The sequence below is a fragment of the Anomaloglossus baeobatrachus genome, chromosome 6 (assembly GCF_048569485.1).
Source record: "Anomaloglossus baeobatrachus isolate aAnoBae1 chromosome 6, aAnoBae1.hap1, whole genome shotgun sequence".
NCBI lineage: Eukaryota > Metazoa > Chordata > Amphibia > Anura > Aromobatidae > Anomaloglossus > Anomaloglossus baeobatrachus.
The window spans coordinates 37,672,620-37,689,909 of record NC_134358.1 but is presented as its reverse complement, the minus strand read 5'-3'; the positions used below and the strand labels follow the sequence as shown (position 1 = coordinate 37,689,909).

General features: G+C 49.2%; 1 protein-coding gene across 3 annotated transcripts in view; it reads right to left on the bottom strand.

The window, feature by feature from the left end:
* ASAP1 (ArfGAP with SH3 domain, ankyrin repeat and PH domain 1) overlaps positions 1-17,290 on the bottom strand; it is a 409,622-nt gene that overhangs the window by 250,364 nt on the left and 141,968 nt on the right. For 2 of the 3 annotated variants that reach the window (XM_075352860.1, XM_075352862.1), the window contains exon 3: positions 7,834-7,960. In XM_075352860.1, coding sequence (XP_075208975.1) covers positions 7,834-7,960 — 127 coding nt within the window. Of the gene's footprint in view, positions 1-7,833; positions 7,961-16,218; positions 16,452-17,290 lie in introns of those variants that run through there. The other variant, XM_075352861.1, reaches the window with a different exon arrangement.

The window sequence follows — 17,290 nt, the reverse complement described above, 5'->3', positions numbered from 1 at the left end:
TTGCACTAAGGCGTCTGCCGCCAGAGTTCTGTGATCGCGAGACCGTGCTATGAAGGTTGGGACCTTGTTGTTGTGCCTGGACGCCATTAGGTCGACGTCCGGCCTTCCCCAGCGGCTACAGATTTCCTGAAACACGTCCGGGCGAAGGGACCATTCCCCTGCGTCCATGCCCTGGCGGCTGAGGAAGTCTGCTTCCCAGTTTTCTACGCCGGGGATGTGAACTGCGGATACGGTGGAGGCCGTGGCTTCCACCCACGTCAGAATCCGCCGGACTTCCTGGAAGGCTTGCCGACTGCGTGTCCCTCCTTGGTGATTGATGTATGCCACCGCTGTGGAGTTGTCCGACTGAATTCGGATCTGCTTTCCTTCCAGCCACTGCTGGAAGGCTAGTAGGGCAAGATACACTGCTCTGATTTCCAGAACATGGATCTGAAGGGTGGACTCCTGCTGAGTCCACGTACCCTGAGCCCTGTGGTGGAGAAAAAACTGCTCCCCACCCTGACAGACTCGCGCCTGTCGTGACTACCGCCCAAGACGGTGGTAGGAAGGATCTTCCCTGTGATAATGAGGTGGGAAGAAGCCACCATTGCAGAGAGTCCTTCTGTGAAAAGGAGACTTTCCTGTTCAGGGATGTTGACTTCCCGTCCCATTGGCGGAGAATGTCCCAATAAGAGGACGCAGATGAAACTGCGCAAACGGAACCGCCTCCATTGCCGCCATCATCTTCCCGAGGAAGTGCATGAGGCGTCTTAAGGAGTGCGACTGACCTTGACGGAGAGTCTGCACCCCAGTCTGTAGTGACCGCTGCTTGTCCAGCGGAAGCTTCACTATCGCTGAGAGAGTATGAAACTCCATACCAAGAGACGTTAGTGATTGGGTCGGTGACAGGTTTGACTTTGAGAAGTCGATGATCCACCCGAACGTCTGGAGAGTCTCCAGCGCAACATTCAGGCTGAATTGGCATGCCTCTTGAGAGGGTGCCTTGACAAGTAGATCGTCCAAGTAAGGGATCACAGAGTGTCCCTGTGAGTGCAAGACTGCTACCACTGCCGCCATGACCTTGGTGAACACCCGTGGGGTTGTCGCCAGACCGAATGGCAGAGCTACGAACTGAAGATGGTCGTCTCCCATCACGAAACGTAGAAAACATTGGTGCTCTGTAGCAATCGGCACGTGGAGATAAGCATCTTTGATGTCTATTGATGCTAGGAAATATCCTTGAGACATTGAGGCAATGACGGAGCGGAGGGTTTCATCCGGAACCGCCTGGCCTCCACGTGCTTGTTGAGCAGTTTTAGGTCCAGAACGGAACGGAAAGAGCCATCCTTTTTTGGCACCACAACCAGATTGGAGGAAAACCGTGTCTTGTTCCTGAAGAGGAACAGGGATTACCACTCCTTCTGCCTGCAGAAGAGCATCGGCTCGGTGGGGAGGTGGGGACGTTCTGAAGAATCGAGTCGGAGGACGAGAACAGAACTCTGTCCTGGGCACAATGTCCCTCACCCACCGGTCTGTGACCTGTGGCAGCTAAATGTCGCCAAAGGCGAGCGAGTCTGCCATCAACCGCGGATGCGGAGAGATGAGAGAGCTGAGAGTCATGAGGAGACCGCCTTGGTAGCGGTTCCTCCGGCTGCCTTCCTTGGGCGTGATTGAGCCCCCGGAAACTGAGCCCCTCTGAGGATTTTCAGCTCTTTTGGACGAGGACAATTGGGACCTGCCCGAGCTTGGGAAGGACCGAAACCTCGACTGTCCTTCCAGGACAGCATTAATAGGGTAAGTCGCAATGCAGACATTGCGAGGATACGGACGCCCCTGCGGCACAAATGTACATATGCTCAAGACCAGCTGTGCAAGGACAGCTGAAAAGCTTAGGGTGCCCATACGGCTGTAAATGCCGGAGCAACCGACACGCCGATAGCCTCATAGACAGATTTCAACCACAGTCTATCTGTCTGGCATCTTTAAGTGAAGTCCCATCTCCACTGCAACTATAGCTCTAGCCGTAAGCCTGGAGATTGGAGAATCCACCTTTGGACCCTGGGTCCCGCGCTTGACCACGTCAGGGGGAAAAGGATAACGTGTATCCTTAATACGTTTGGAGAAAACGCTTATCTGGTAAGCGTGGTGTTCCTGGACTGCTTCTCTGAAGTCAGCGTGGCCAGAAAAAAACTCAAAATACGTTTGAGCTACTGAAATGGGACTTCTCCTGCTGTGAAGCTGACTCCTCCGCTGGGGGAGCTGAGGGAGAAAGATCCAACATTCCATTGATGGACGCTATAGGATCATTCCTTATGGCGTCACCATCCGGTGTATCCGGATTGAGAGCGTTGTCAGGATCAAAGTCCTGATGAGCTACGTCTGCCTCATCATACAGAGAGCCTCCTGGGACCCCCCCCGGGGAACCGATTTTATTCCCAATGAGGGTGGCCAGGGAGCAATGATCCAGATTGCCCATGGCCTGTCCGGACTGCAAGTCTCTATCCCAATGCAACTCCATCCCTGTCCTTGGACAGGGTTGACAGGTGGTTCCTTTGGCCACGTCTAGTAGAGACCCCGGCTGACCAAGTGCTCCAGGGGAGCATTGCACACAATGGGGTTCAGTGCCGTGGAACAGTGTCACATGCAGTAAAAACAGCATCGAAAGCCTGTGTTGCTTATATGCTGCTGCCGACTAGCCATCTAAGACATAGAGCCAAGAATGGCGACCGTACAATGCAATGTATAGCATACAAGCATAAAGTACAATGAACACTGCAGCACATGCAATACAAGCAGCATAGAAAGCCTGTGCCTTGGCACCCCTGCTTTTCTGCCGCTGTAGACTAGCCATCTAGGGGAATATAGCCCAGAATATCGACCATACAGTGCAATGTATAGCATACAAGCATAAGTACAAATGAACACTGCAACCCCTGCAATACAAGCAGCAAAGAAAAAACCTGTGCCTCAGCACCCCTGCTTTTCTGCTGCTGTAGTCTAGTCATTCTAGGCGAAAATAGCCCAGACTAGCGACCGTACAGTGTAGTGTATAGCATACAAGCATAAATACACATGAACACTTCAGTACATGCAATACAAGCAGCCTAGAAAGCCTGTGCCTTAGCACCCCCGCTTTCCTGCTGCTGATGTGTCGCCATCTAAGAGGGCATATAGCCAAAAATAGCGACCTATGCAGTATAAGCATAAAAATACAAATGGACAACTGCGGTATTTAGTGGGGTCAGCACTTCAGGTGCCGCTTACCGCCCGCCTATAAGCGGGTGTGTGGTCGCCCTAGTCCTGTGCCTGGTTGCCCAGAGTCCGATCTCTCAGCTCGGACTGCAGGAATGGCTGCCGGCGTCCTTCTCCAGCTCGTGTGAGTAGGGGCGGGCCGTGGGCGTGCCCCCAAGTCAGAGCGGGAAACCGGCATCCCACAGTGTCCAGTGAGAGGGCTGGAGCATGTAAATAAGGCTCCAGCCCTCGGCGCTGCTGATTGTACAGCGTCTCTCCCCTACCCTGATTGACAGGGTGGGGGCGGGAACGAAGCGGAGCTAGGCCGCAAAAGCCGGGGACTGGATTTATAAGCGCCGCCGCCGTAAAAGCGCGGTCGGCGCTAAGTCCCCGGCGCACTACAAGTCCCAGCCGCGCCGCCGCTCCCGGAGCGTCCGGCGCGGTAGTTCCCCATACATAAAGTCACTCAGCTAGGCTGCAGTGACTGTAACCCTTTACTGTCCCCGGCGCACTAGCACACCCAGCAAGTCTGGAGTGTGCTGTGCCTGTGTGTACGGGGACACAGAGTACCTGAATGGTGCAGGGCCATGTCCCTGAACGGTACCCAGCTCCGTATCCAGCAGGTTCAATGGGTCTGTGGATGGAGCCCGGCCTCAGGGCTTTGGGGCCGGTAAGATCCCACTTCCTCAGAGCCCCTCAGGGGGATGTGGAAGGAAAACAGCATGTGGGCTCCAGCCGCCGTACCAGCAATAGGTACCTCAACCTTACAAACCACAAGCGGGGTAAGAAGGGAGCATGCTGGGGGCCCTATATGGGCCCTCTTTTCTTCCATCCGATATAGTCAGCAGCTACTGCTGACTAAACAGTGGAGCTATGCGTGGATGTCTGACCTCCTTCGCACAAAGCAGAAAACTGGTGAGCCAGTGATCCCACTGGGGGTGTATAGCCAGAAGGGGAGGGGCCTTACACTTTTTAGTGTAATGCTTTGTGTGGCCTCCGGAGGCAGTAGCTATACACCCAATCGTCTGGGTCTCCCAATAGAGCGCCGAAGAAATGGCCAGTTCTATGTCAGCCCAACAGCCAGCGGCAAGATGTCCTCTTTTTGTTGGGTCTCCGCGCTGACTGTTGGGCTGACATAGAACTGGCCATTTTTATATGCCAAGCATCTCTATTTTTACCTGTTTTTCATAGCAGTAATGCATGTCTATATTCCCATATTCATTGTTCCACATATCCTAGCACTACAGGGTGGCGTATCGCCACTCCCCAAAATGAAGGGGAAAATACCCTTCTGGCTTTTTTTCTTGCACAGAAGCACGACTGTCTGTCCGCTGTGCCGTCCTTGCATGGCATGGACAGACATTGATCTATATAGCCCCATGTCACCTACATCGCTGGCAAAATCCAGCTGCGTTCTTAAAGGGGCTAACCCCTATAACTAATGAAAACCTCTATGACCCCTAATCAGTCGCACATAGAGGCCAAGACTCGTCCACGACACAGCCGGGAACCATCGCAATGTGCAAGGTCTCCAACTGATCGTTAATCCATTGCCAATTGGTAATGGCCAGCCGTTAGTGGAAAACCACGCTGACTTACATGTTGGCAAGATTCGTGGCCACGTCAGTAACTTCAGGGGGTCCTGTACTTGTTAGAGAGAGATAGAGATATATATATATATATATATATATATATATATATATATATATATATATATATATATATAAACACTCGTATATACACACACACATCTCTATCCCTCTACATATCTATCCCTCTATCTATCCCTCTATCCATCTATCTATCCCTCTATCCATCTATCTATCCCTCTATCTATCCCTCTATCCCTCTATCTATCTATCCCTCTCTCTATCCCTCTATCTAACCCTCTATCCATCCATCTATCTATCCCTCTATCTATCCCTCTATCTATCCCTCTATCTATCCCTCTATCTATCCCTCTATCTATCCCTCTATCTATCTCTCTATCTATCCCTCTATCTATCTATCTATCCCTCTATCTATCTATCTCTCTATATCTATCCCTCTATCTATCTATATCTATCCCTCTATCTATCTATCTCTCTATCCCTCTATCTATCTATCCCTCTATCCCTCTATCTATCTATCCCTCTATCTATCTATCCCTCTATCTATCTATCCCTCTATCTATCTACCTACCTATCTACCAATCTATCTACCTAGCTACTTATCTACCTAAGACACTGGACCCAACACCTACCAATATATAGGACTAATCTGACAAACATTAGGGGACCAGGCCCGCAATACATCGTCATGGATTTTGCAGGATTATAGTCCAGTGTTTGAGAAAGAACTTATACCAAACAGGTGATCATGATCATCATTTTCATATGTAGGTTGAAACACAGTCATTAACTGAAACAGAAACAGTTGTGTAGGAGGCTTAAAACTGGGTGAGGAACAGACAAACTCTGCTGCAATTTTGAGGTTATGGAAGACAGTCTCGTCACAGATCATACACCATGGCAAGACTGAGCACAGCAACCAGATACAAGGTAGTTATACTGCATCAGCAAGAAGTCTCCCAGGACATGTGCTGCTCAAGTGCCAAGAAATGGGCATTGTTGAGGACTGTAGATGCAGTGGTCAGCCAAGGAGATGAAAGTCACATCATGCTTACTTTCCTTTGAAATCGGAAGTTGTCCAGCAGCGGCATCAACTCAGAATTGGCAACAACAGGAAACCTGGTCATCAACAAAAAAAGACTTTGTGATATTCATGGAAGAATTGCAGCCAAAAAGTCACACCAGTGACATGGCAACAAGGCCAAATTACTGAACTATGACTGATTATTGTACCGCTCTCCAGCAACAAACTGTTTTCTGTTTCAGCCAAATATTTCACATTTCGACTCCTCCATCCAGAGCACTTGCTGACATTTTTCAGCACCACCACCCCTATATTTTGATGCATAGTCGAGTCACCGGCCTTGTTTCCATTTTGAAGATGGGCGTCAATTCTTCCTTGAGGACCACTACTGGCCATACTTCTCCAAACAGTAGAGGAGTCCCGGTAGTCACGGAGAGTTCTGAGCTGATGGCACTGCTGGACATCTTCCGATTTTGAAGGGAAGTGACATGCAGAGTCTTTGATCTGCTGCACTGTTTCCGTGTCTGACCATTGCATCTACAGTCCTTAATGTTTGCGCTTCTTGGTGCTTTTTCACATCTTGACACTCCACTCGGCTGTGACATCTTTTTCCTGGGACAGACCTTGCTGATGCAGTATAACTACCACATGAACCCACATAGGTGTAGACATGATCCCATGTATTAGCAAGTATGATCCCATGTAGGTATAATCACATGTAGGTATGACCATGTATGATCACATGTAGGTGTAGGTATGATCACATGTATTAGTAGGTATAATCACATGTAGGTATAATCACATGTAGGTATAATCACATGTAGGTATAATCACATGTAGGTATAATCACATGTAGGTATAATCACATGTAGGTATGATCACATGTAGGTATGATCACATGTAGGTATGATCACATGTAGGTATGATCACATGTAGGTATGATCACATGTAGGTATAATCACATGTAGGTATAATCACATGTAGGTATAATCACATGTAGGTATAATCACATGTAGGTATAATCACATGTAGGTATGATCACATGTAGGTATGATCACATGTAGGTATAATCACATGTAGGTATAATCACATGTAGGTATGATCACATGTAGGTATAATCACATGTAGGTATAATCACATGTAGGTATGATCACATGTAGGTATAATCACATGTAGGTATAATCACATGTAGGTATAATCACATGTAGGTATAATCACATGTAGGTATAATCACATGTAGGTATGATCACATGTAGGTATAATCACATGTAGGTATAATCACATGTAGGTATGATCACATGTAGGTATGATCACATGTAGGTATGATCACATGTGGGTGAAGGTATGGTCACATGTATAAGTAGGTATGAATACATGTATTAGTAGTAGGTAAGATCACATGTAGGTGTAGGTATGATCCCACGTAGTTGTAGGTATGATCTCATGTAGGTATGACTATGTGTATTAGTAGGTATGATCACATGTATAAGTAGGTATGATCTCGTGTACGTATGATCACGTGTAGGTATACTCACATGTAGGCATGACCACATGTATTAGTAGGTATGATCAAATGTATATATGATCACTTGTATTAGTAGATATGATCACATGTAGCTGTAAGTATGATCAGATGTAGGTATGATCACATGTATTATGTATGATCGCATGTATGATCACATGTAGGTGTAGGTATGCTCTCATGTATTAGTAGATATGATCACATGTATTAGTAGGTATGATTGCATGTAGATGTAGGTATGATCACATGTAGGTATTATCACATGTAAGTGTAGGTATGATCACATGTATTATCATGTATGATCACATGTATGATCACATGTATTAGTAGGTATGATCACATGTAGCAGGTATGATGACATGTAGATGTGGGTATGATCACATGTATTAGCAGGTATGATCACATATAGGTATGATCACATGTATGTATGATGACACGTAGTAGCCGGTATGCCGGCGGTCCCTTACCTCCTCCAGCACAGTGATGGAGTTCCGGCAGCTCTGCAGTCGGGTGGTGAAGCTGGACGTGGTCGGGGAATTGTAATCCTCTGTGGTCTCGGAAATAAACTCTGACACGGAGATCTGATCCGGCATCCTAGCCATAGAGACACAGGGAAAAAACACAAGCAGATGAGGAAATGAGAAGGAGAGAAGGTCCAGGAGGGGGGCGAGCGAGGGCCGGCCGGGGGAGGCGGAGTGCCCGAGCCATCCCTCCACAACACACTGTACACAGGAGGGAGGGGGAAAAGACAATGACGATCCGCAACACACAACCCCACCGATAACAAAAATCACCAACCATGCACCCTGATGCAATGCAGCACATCCTCAGCAGCGGCACTGCCCCCCCCGAGGGGGCGACAGCACATACACACATCGCATGACAAATGCCACTACTCCTGGTGACGCCGCAACCGCAGCAAAAGGTCAGAGCAGGCGAGCCAGGAGAGGAGAGCGGCAGCCACGGGCAACGGGAGAGGAGAACGGCAGCGAGAGAGGAGGAGGAGCGGCAGCCACGGGCAGCGGAAGAGGAGGACAGCGGCAGCCACGGGCAGCGGAAGAGGAGGACAGCGGCAGCCACGGGCAGCGGGAGAGGAGGACAGCGGCAGCCACGGGCAGCGGGAGAGGAGGACAGCGGCAGCCACGGGCAGCGGGAGAGGAGGACAGCGGCAGCCACGGGCAGCGGGAGAGGAGGACAGCGGCAGCCACGGGCAGCGGGAGAGGAGGACAGCGGCAGCCACGGGCAGCGGGAGAGGAGGACAGCGGCAGCCACGGGCAGCGGGAGAGGAGGACAGCGGCAGCCACGGGCAGCGGGAGAGGAGGACAGCGGCAGCCACGGGCAGCGGGAGAGGAGGACAGCGGCAGCCACGGGCAGCGGGAGAGGAGGACAGCGGCAGCCACGGGCAGCGGGAGAGGAGGACAGCGGCAGCCACGGGCAGCGGGAGAGGAGGACAGCGGCAGCCACGGGCAGCGGGAGAGGAGGACAGCGGCAGCCACGGGCAGCGGGAGAGGAGGACAGCGGCAGCCACGGGCTGGGGGAAGAGAACGGCAGCCACGGGCAGCAGAAAATTGAGGCGGAACCATGCAGATTATCAGGGTCAACAATGGGAAGGTACAGACGTAGCAGAGCTGGGCATGATACACAATAATGAAGTGGAATGTAAGGGGCCGGGAATGCTATCCCACCTTACTGTTACATAGGGCTGCAGGAAAACAAAATCTCAAAGGTCTTCCAGTGATCTGGGTCAGTGCCATATGTAGCATTGCTGTGTCTGCCACGGTGTAACATAGGACTGCAGCTAAACCCAATCTCAGGTCTCCCAGTGATCTGTGCTGCGTCTGTCATGGTGTTACATAGGACTGCAGCTAAACCTAATGTGAGGTTTCACAGCAGGCTCGGACTCTGAGATGTAGCAGAGCCATGAGTGATAGGTAAAGATGTAATGTAACAGGGCCAGGTATGGCCAATGTGACTTTGACATCATGTCTTTGAGATTGGGTTTTCCTGCAGTCCTATGTAACACTGACATGTGATCGCTCAATGACACCCGACATACCTGGCCCGTTCCCATCACACCACAGCTCTTTCTATTGTACTCACCCCAGCTCTGCTACAGCTGACTAATAATGAAAATGATTAAAACCTGCCTGCAGTCCTATGTAACACCTTGCTGTGCTGAACGACACACAGAGCCTACTGCACGCTCTGCTCTGCTACATCTGACAGATACTGACTGCTATTGATCCTCTGGGACTCGGTTTACAGGCAGACCTATGTACAATATAGGTTATACTGTGCTATGTTTGGGATAAAACACCTTAGTGTTACATAGGACTGCAAGTAACACAAATCTCAGGTCGGTAACAGCAGCCTGGCGCCACCAGATGTAGCAGAGTCGAGCCTGTGACTTCTGGCAGAGCTACGTTTGTCCTTTACATTATCGCACTGGGGTGTTACATAGGACTGCAGGTTAAGGTAAAGAGCAGGGCTGGGTTGGGCAGAGGCAGCAGAGCTTGTTCTGTCAGATGTAGCAGAGTTAGGTTTGTCATTGTTACATTACACTGCAGAAAAGCCTTAAATGAATCAGCTCTAAAGAGTTCAATGGCAAACAAAGCAGCGGATAGAATACAATAGAAGGTGCTCCCGGCAGCGCAGGGGTTAACTCCGACGCATCGCCTTCCTAATGTGCAGGGAATTCGCATGGGTTCTGATAGAGAGAAGGGCCGAGATAATGAACGTCCGCACAATGGGGAGCAAGTAATGAATAGCGGCCGCCGAAGCCTTCATGCATCACATCCAGAGAGGGGCACGTCCAAATAGGTCACAGGAAAGCGGGGTACGCAGGGAAACGCCACAGCTGTAAGGAGGACTGCGGGGTCCCTGAGCCGAGACCCCCATCATTCAGCTGCAGAATGGGAAGGCCGCAGCGCTCAGTAATGTGCCGCATTTTAGATACCCCCTTAAAGAGATATTCCCAAAATCACAAGCTCTCCTCCATCCACAAGAGAGGGGGCAACCGCTGGAACCCCCAAACGAGGTCAGCAGATCCCCCCCCATTTTTACTGCATTATGAGGTGCACATGCTCAGCAGCCGCTCACTTCATTGTCTATAGGACTGTGGAAATAGTGGAGTGCTGCACTTGGCTGTCTCCAGCAGTCCCATACACAATGAATGGAGGCGTTCGAGCGTGTGCATCTCTGCTGCATTCAGGATGGGGCTGTAGACCTCCTTTTGCAAGTTTCCAGAGCCCCTTTCTCTGGATGTGCGCATGCTCGGTCTCCGCTCCATTTATTGTCTACGTTACACTTGGTTTTCTCCAGCAGTCCTATACACAATGAATGGAGCGGCGGCTGAGCATGCGCACCTCTGTTACAGTCATGATGGAGCCGTAGAGCTCTTTTCTCAACGTTTCAGAGCCCGTTTCTCAGGATGTGAGCATGCTCGGCCTCTGCTCCATTCATTGTCTATGGGACTGCGGAAATAGTGGAGCGCTGCACTTGGCTGTCTCCAGCAGTCCCATACACAAAGAATGGAGCGGCCACAGAGCATACACACTGCAACTGCATTCAATATAGAGGTGTCGAGCTCCTTTGTCGAAGTGCCAGAGCCCTTTTCTAACAATGTGGCCTCTACTGCATTCATGGTCTATGGTACTGTGAAAATAGTGGAGCGTGTTGCACTTGGCTGTGGCCAGCAGTCACATTAACAATGAATGGAGCAGCGGCTGAGCATTCAAGGTGGGGCTGTAGACCTCCTTTCTTGAGGTTCCAGATCTCCTTTCTCAGGATGTGCAGATGCTCGGCCTCCGCTCACTTCATTGTCTATGGGACTGTGGAAATAGTGGAGCGCTGCACTTGGCTGTCTCCAACAGTCCCATACACAATGAATGGAGCCGTTCGAGCGTGTGCATCTCTGCTGCATTCAGGATGGGGCTGTAGACCTCCTTTTGCAAGTTTCCAGAGCCCCTTTCTTCTCTGGATGTGCGCATGCTCGGTCTCCGCTCCATTTATTGTCTACGTTGCACTTGGCTTTCTCCAGCAGTCCTATACACAATGAATGGAGCGGCGGCTGAGCATGCGCACCTCTGCTACAGTCAAGATGAAGCTGTAGAGCTCTTTTCTCGACGTTTCAGAGCCCGTTTCTCAGGATGTGTGCATGCTCAGCCTCTGCTCCATTCATTGTCTATGGGACAGCAGAAATAGTGGAGCACTACACTTGGCTTTCTCCAGCAGTCCCATACACAATGAATAGAGAGGTGGCTGAGCGTGCGCACCTCCGCTGCATTCAAGATAAGGCTGCAGACCTCCTTTCTTGAGGTTCCAGAGCTCCATTCTCAGGATGTGCGCATGCTCGGCCTCCGCTCCATTCATTGTCTATGGGACTGCAGAAATAGTGGAGCAATGCACTTGGTTTTCTCCAGCAGTCCTATACACAATGAATGGAGAGGTGACTGAGCATGCACATGTCCTCTGCCATCAAGATGGAGCTGTAGTCCTCATTTCTCTACGATCACATACTATTTGGAAATATCCCTTTGAAGGATAGATGTGGTCCCCCACCGATAACAACATAGGTCCATTGCCCCTTCTTCCCCCGTGGTGGCCGCTCCATTCCCTGTAGTCAGCTATGTCAGTTAGTTCGTAGGTGTAAAGGACCCCCCTCTTGTGAACAGTGAGGGTCCTAGTGGTTGGTTTCATTACATTCACTCCACTTTTGAAAAGTCCTTAAAAGGGGGGGTCCCACAAACAAAATATCCACAGCCTAGATGATTGGATTGCTGGGGGTGTGGCTCCTGAGACCCCCTTCTCATCCCATTGTTGTCTGTGTGGATGAAGCGTTACTGAGCATGTGCGACCACTGTCCAGTTTCTGTCTATAGGAATTGGTCGCACATGCTCAGTAGCGTTTTATTTTGGTTTCCTCGTTTTTGGCATCAGTGGGGGTTTCAGTAAACGGACCACCATTGATCATATACTTGTCATCTATCCTGTGGTTAGGCGGTGATCTCTGCGTTTATGGGACCACCCCTTAAAGTCATCTGTTGTCACCCAGCTTTCCTGGGATCCAGAGAGAATGAATTGCTGCAGACCTGACAGAAGAGGATGACTGAATGACTTCCAATCCCGGACAGCGCCCCCCGATGGAGGTATAGCGGGATCGGATTTGTGCTCCCTGGCGGTCGGCGTCCCGGCGGTGCACGCAGCACATTCCTGAGTGACACATCCACCGATGATGACACGCTCGCTCGCTCGCCGGGGTGAGATTTTCTGCCACATCACATCCACAGCAGGACGCGGCAGTGCATACCCACACAGCGCACGTGCCCTGCAAAATATGCGCCACATCCATGCCAGAGGAATGCCTCGCCGACTGTCTAATCCCATCAAATATTTAAAGGGCCGGCGTCATTCACTGTAAAGCTCACGTGAGTGTGACACTGTGGACAGGGCCGGCCATCGCGACAATGTCTCCAGTGTGACATCAGCAGGACAGACCATTGCAACAACGCTCAAAACCAGACGCAGCAAACCCTCCGCTGTAAAATGGTGCATAGCCTCAGCATGAAAATGTGCCATTCACTGACAGGAAGCAGAGAAGTGAAGAAGCACGAATATTACAAGGGCACAGGAGAGGGGAGGGTGTGCGGGGGTCCCCACCATCAGATCCCACCAATTAACAAGGAGGGCTCTACATAAAGGCTGATGATGAAGAACACGAATGAAAAGAGGCCGGCACAGCCCGCGGGACCACAGGGCACATACCCAAGGGGGCATATGTGTGGGGGGACATACAAAGTGCCGGGCATTTAACTGTACCCAAATAGATGCCCTTGTGGACACGCCAAACCCTCACACAGCAGGAGACACACACACTGAAAATATACACACCACGAGGAACATACTGCAGATCAGGAGGATCATACATATACAGACTGGTCAGATGGATCATACATAGACATATCAGCAGGGTCATACATAGACATATCAGGGGTCATACATATACAAGGACTAGTCAGCAGGGTCATACATAGACATATCAGCAGGGTCATACATACATGTCAGGGGTCATACATATACAAGGACTAGTCAGCAGGGTCATACATAGACATGTCAGCAGGGTCATACATAGACATATCAGCAGGGTCATACATAGACATGTCAGTAGGGTCATACATAGACATGTCAGTAGGGTCATACATATACAGACTGGTCAGATGGATCATACATAGACATATCAGCAGGGTCATACATACATGTCAGGGGTCATACATATACAAGGACTAGTCAGCAGGGTCATACATAGACATATCAGCAGGGTCATACATAGACATGTCAGTAGGGTCATACATAGACATATCAGCAGGGTCATACATACATGTCAGGGGTCATACATATACAAGGACTAGTCAGCAGGGTCATACATAGACATATCAGCAGGGTCATACATAGACATGTCAGTAGGGTCATACATAGACATATCAGCAGGGTCATACATAGACATGTCAGTAGGGTCATACATAGACATGTCAGTAGGGTCATACATATACAGACTGGTCAGATGGATCATACATAGACATATCAGCAGGGTCATACATAGACATATCAGGGGTCATACATATACAAGGACTAGTCAGCAGGGTCATACATAGACATATCAGCAGGGTCATACATACATGTCAGGGGTCATACATATACAAGGACTAGTCAGCAGGGTCATACATAGACATGTCAGCAGGGTCATACATAGACATATCAGCAGGGTCATACATAGACATGTCAGTAGGGTCATACATAGACATGTCAGTAGGGTCATACATATACAGACTGGTCAGATGGATCATACATAGACATATCAGCAGGGTCATACATACATGTCAGGGGTCATACATATACAAGGACTAGTCAGCAGGGTCATACATAGACATATCAGCAGGGTCATACATAGACATGTCAGTAGGGTCATACATAGACATATCAGCAGGGTCATACATACATGTCAGGGGTCATACATATACAAGGACTAGTCAGCAGGGTCATACATAGACATATCAGCAGGGTCATACATAGACATGTCAGTAGGGTCATACATAGACATATCAGCAGGGTCATACATAGACATGTCAGTAGGGTCATACATAGACATGTCAGTAGGGTCATACATATACAGACTGGTCAGATGGATCATACATAGACATATCAGCAGGGTCATACATACATGTCAGGGGTCATACATATACAAGGACTAGTCAGCAGGGTCATACATAGACATATCAGTAGGGTCATACATAGACATGTCAGTAGGGTCATACATATACAGACTGGTCAGATGGATCATACATAGACATATCAGCAGGGTCATACATGTCAGGGGTCATACATATACAAGAACTAGTTAGCAGGGTCATACATAGACATGTCAGAAGGGTCATACATAGACATATCAGCAGGGTCATACATACATGTCAGGGGTCATACATATTACAAGGACTAGTCAGCAGTGTCATACATCGACATGTCAGCAGGATCTTTCACAGACATCAAGGAGGATCATACATACAGGTCAGCGGGGTCATACATACACAAAGACTAGTCAGATAGATCATACATAGACATATCAGCAGGGTCATACATAGACATAGCAGGGTCATTCACATACGTCAGCAGGATCATACATACATACATGTCAGCACAGCAGGGTCATACATATACAAGAACTAGTCAGATAGATTATACATAGGTCTATATATGACCCTGCTGATGTGTCTATGTATGATCCATCTGACTAGTTTTTGTATATGTATGCCTCCGCTGACGTCTGTGAATGACCCTGCTGATATGTCTATGTATGACTCTGCTGATATGTCTGTCAGAGGGCTCATATATACACACTAGTGGGATCACACATATACATGAAAGCAGGGTCATACATAGACATGTCAGCAGGGTCATTCACAGACAGCAGCAGGGTCATACATATATGTCAGTGGGGTCATACATTTACAAAGACTAGTCAGATGGATCATACATAGACATATCAGCAGGGTCATATATAGATCTGTCATAGGGCTCACACATATACATGAAAACAGGGTCATTCCTATAGATGTCAGCGGGATCATACATACATGTCTGGGGGGTCATACATACACATGTCGGTGGAATTATACATATACATGTCAGGAAGGTCATACATACACGTTAGAGGGATCATACAAATGCATGTCAGTGGGGTCATACATAGACATATCAGCGGACGTATACAGACATGTCAGTGGGGTCATACACATAGAAAGACTAGGCAGATCGATCATACATACACCTCAGCGGAGTCATAGCTATACACTGAACACTGAAGAATATCACACACCGGGTGCTGCACAGTAGACACAGAGGAGAGGGGGTACACACATCAGGCTATAGCGGACGCTGCGTGTGCACATATATACACAGCGTCCACTACTATAGCCCGACATACCAATATCTCATATATATATACATACATACACACACACACATCAGAAAGATTAGATACTAAACGATAACCTTACATGACAGGAGGCAGGGGAGATACACACAGCCACATACACATATAGTATACGGACACTGTCCAGGCAGCGATACATACAGGATATAAGGATAGGATACAGCAAGCATTACACACACACAGTCCCCATAACTGCACACAGGAACATACACTACATAGTACAGGGCAGCCAATCTACACACACACACACTGTATATACGGTATATGAACAACAGCATACATACAACAGTACATAGGACACATATACATACATATATACACAGAGAGCAGTACACACGTACAGTACATAGTACACACACAGTACATACATGTCAGCCGCCGCGGCGCTCGCTGGGTGCAGCCTCCTGTCTGGTGTCGCCGGTGTCACATCTATGTCCCCCGGGGACGTGCTCTTCTCATTGTCCCGCAGCCTCGCTCATCCCTCCCGGGAGCAGGACCATGCCCAGCCGCTGCAGCGCTCGGTGACCGGTGTACGGTGCTCGGTCCCGTCTCTCAGCCGCCTGCAGGGAGCGCTCGGAGGGACACACGCGACGTGCACGGCAGGAGGGGACGCGCAGCAACAACGGGAGCGCGCCCCGAGACAACGCACTGCGCCTGCGCGACCACCCGCCCAGCAACAGCGGCAAAAAGAGGGGAAGGAGGGGCTGACGGGCGGCGGATTCATTCACACTCCGGTCACATCCACACACTACAGTGACCGGGGCGTCCCGCAGTGCTGAGGGCTCACATGTACCGGAGCATCTCATCTACACATGTACAGAGCGCCTCCATATATCTGTATCTCATCTACACATGTACAGAGAGCCTCATACGTGTATCTCATCTACACATGTACAGAGCCTCATACGTGTATCTCATCTACACATGTACAGAGAGCCTCATACGTGTATCTCATCTACACATGTACAGAGCCTCCTCATACGTGTATCTCATCTACACATGTACAGAGCCGCATCATACGTGTATCTCATCTACACATGTACAGATCGCCTCCTCATACGTGTATCTCATCTACACATGTACAGAGCCTCCATATATCTGTATCTCATCTACACATGTACAGAGAGCCTCATACGTGTATCTCATCTACACATGTACAGAGCCTCATACGTGTATCTCATCTACACATGTACAGAGAGCCTCATACGTGTATCTCATCTACACATGTACAGAGAGCCTCATACGTGTATCTCATCTACACATGTACAGAGCCTCATACGTGTATCTCATCTACACATGTACAGAGCCTCCATATATATGTATCTCATCTACACATGTACAGAGAGCCTCATACGTGTATCTCATCTACACATGTACAGAGCCTCCATATATCTGTATCTCATCTACACATGTACAGAGAGCCTCATACGTGTATCTCAT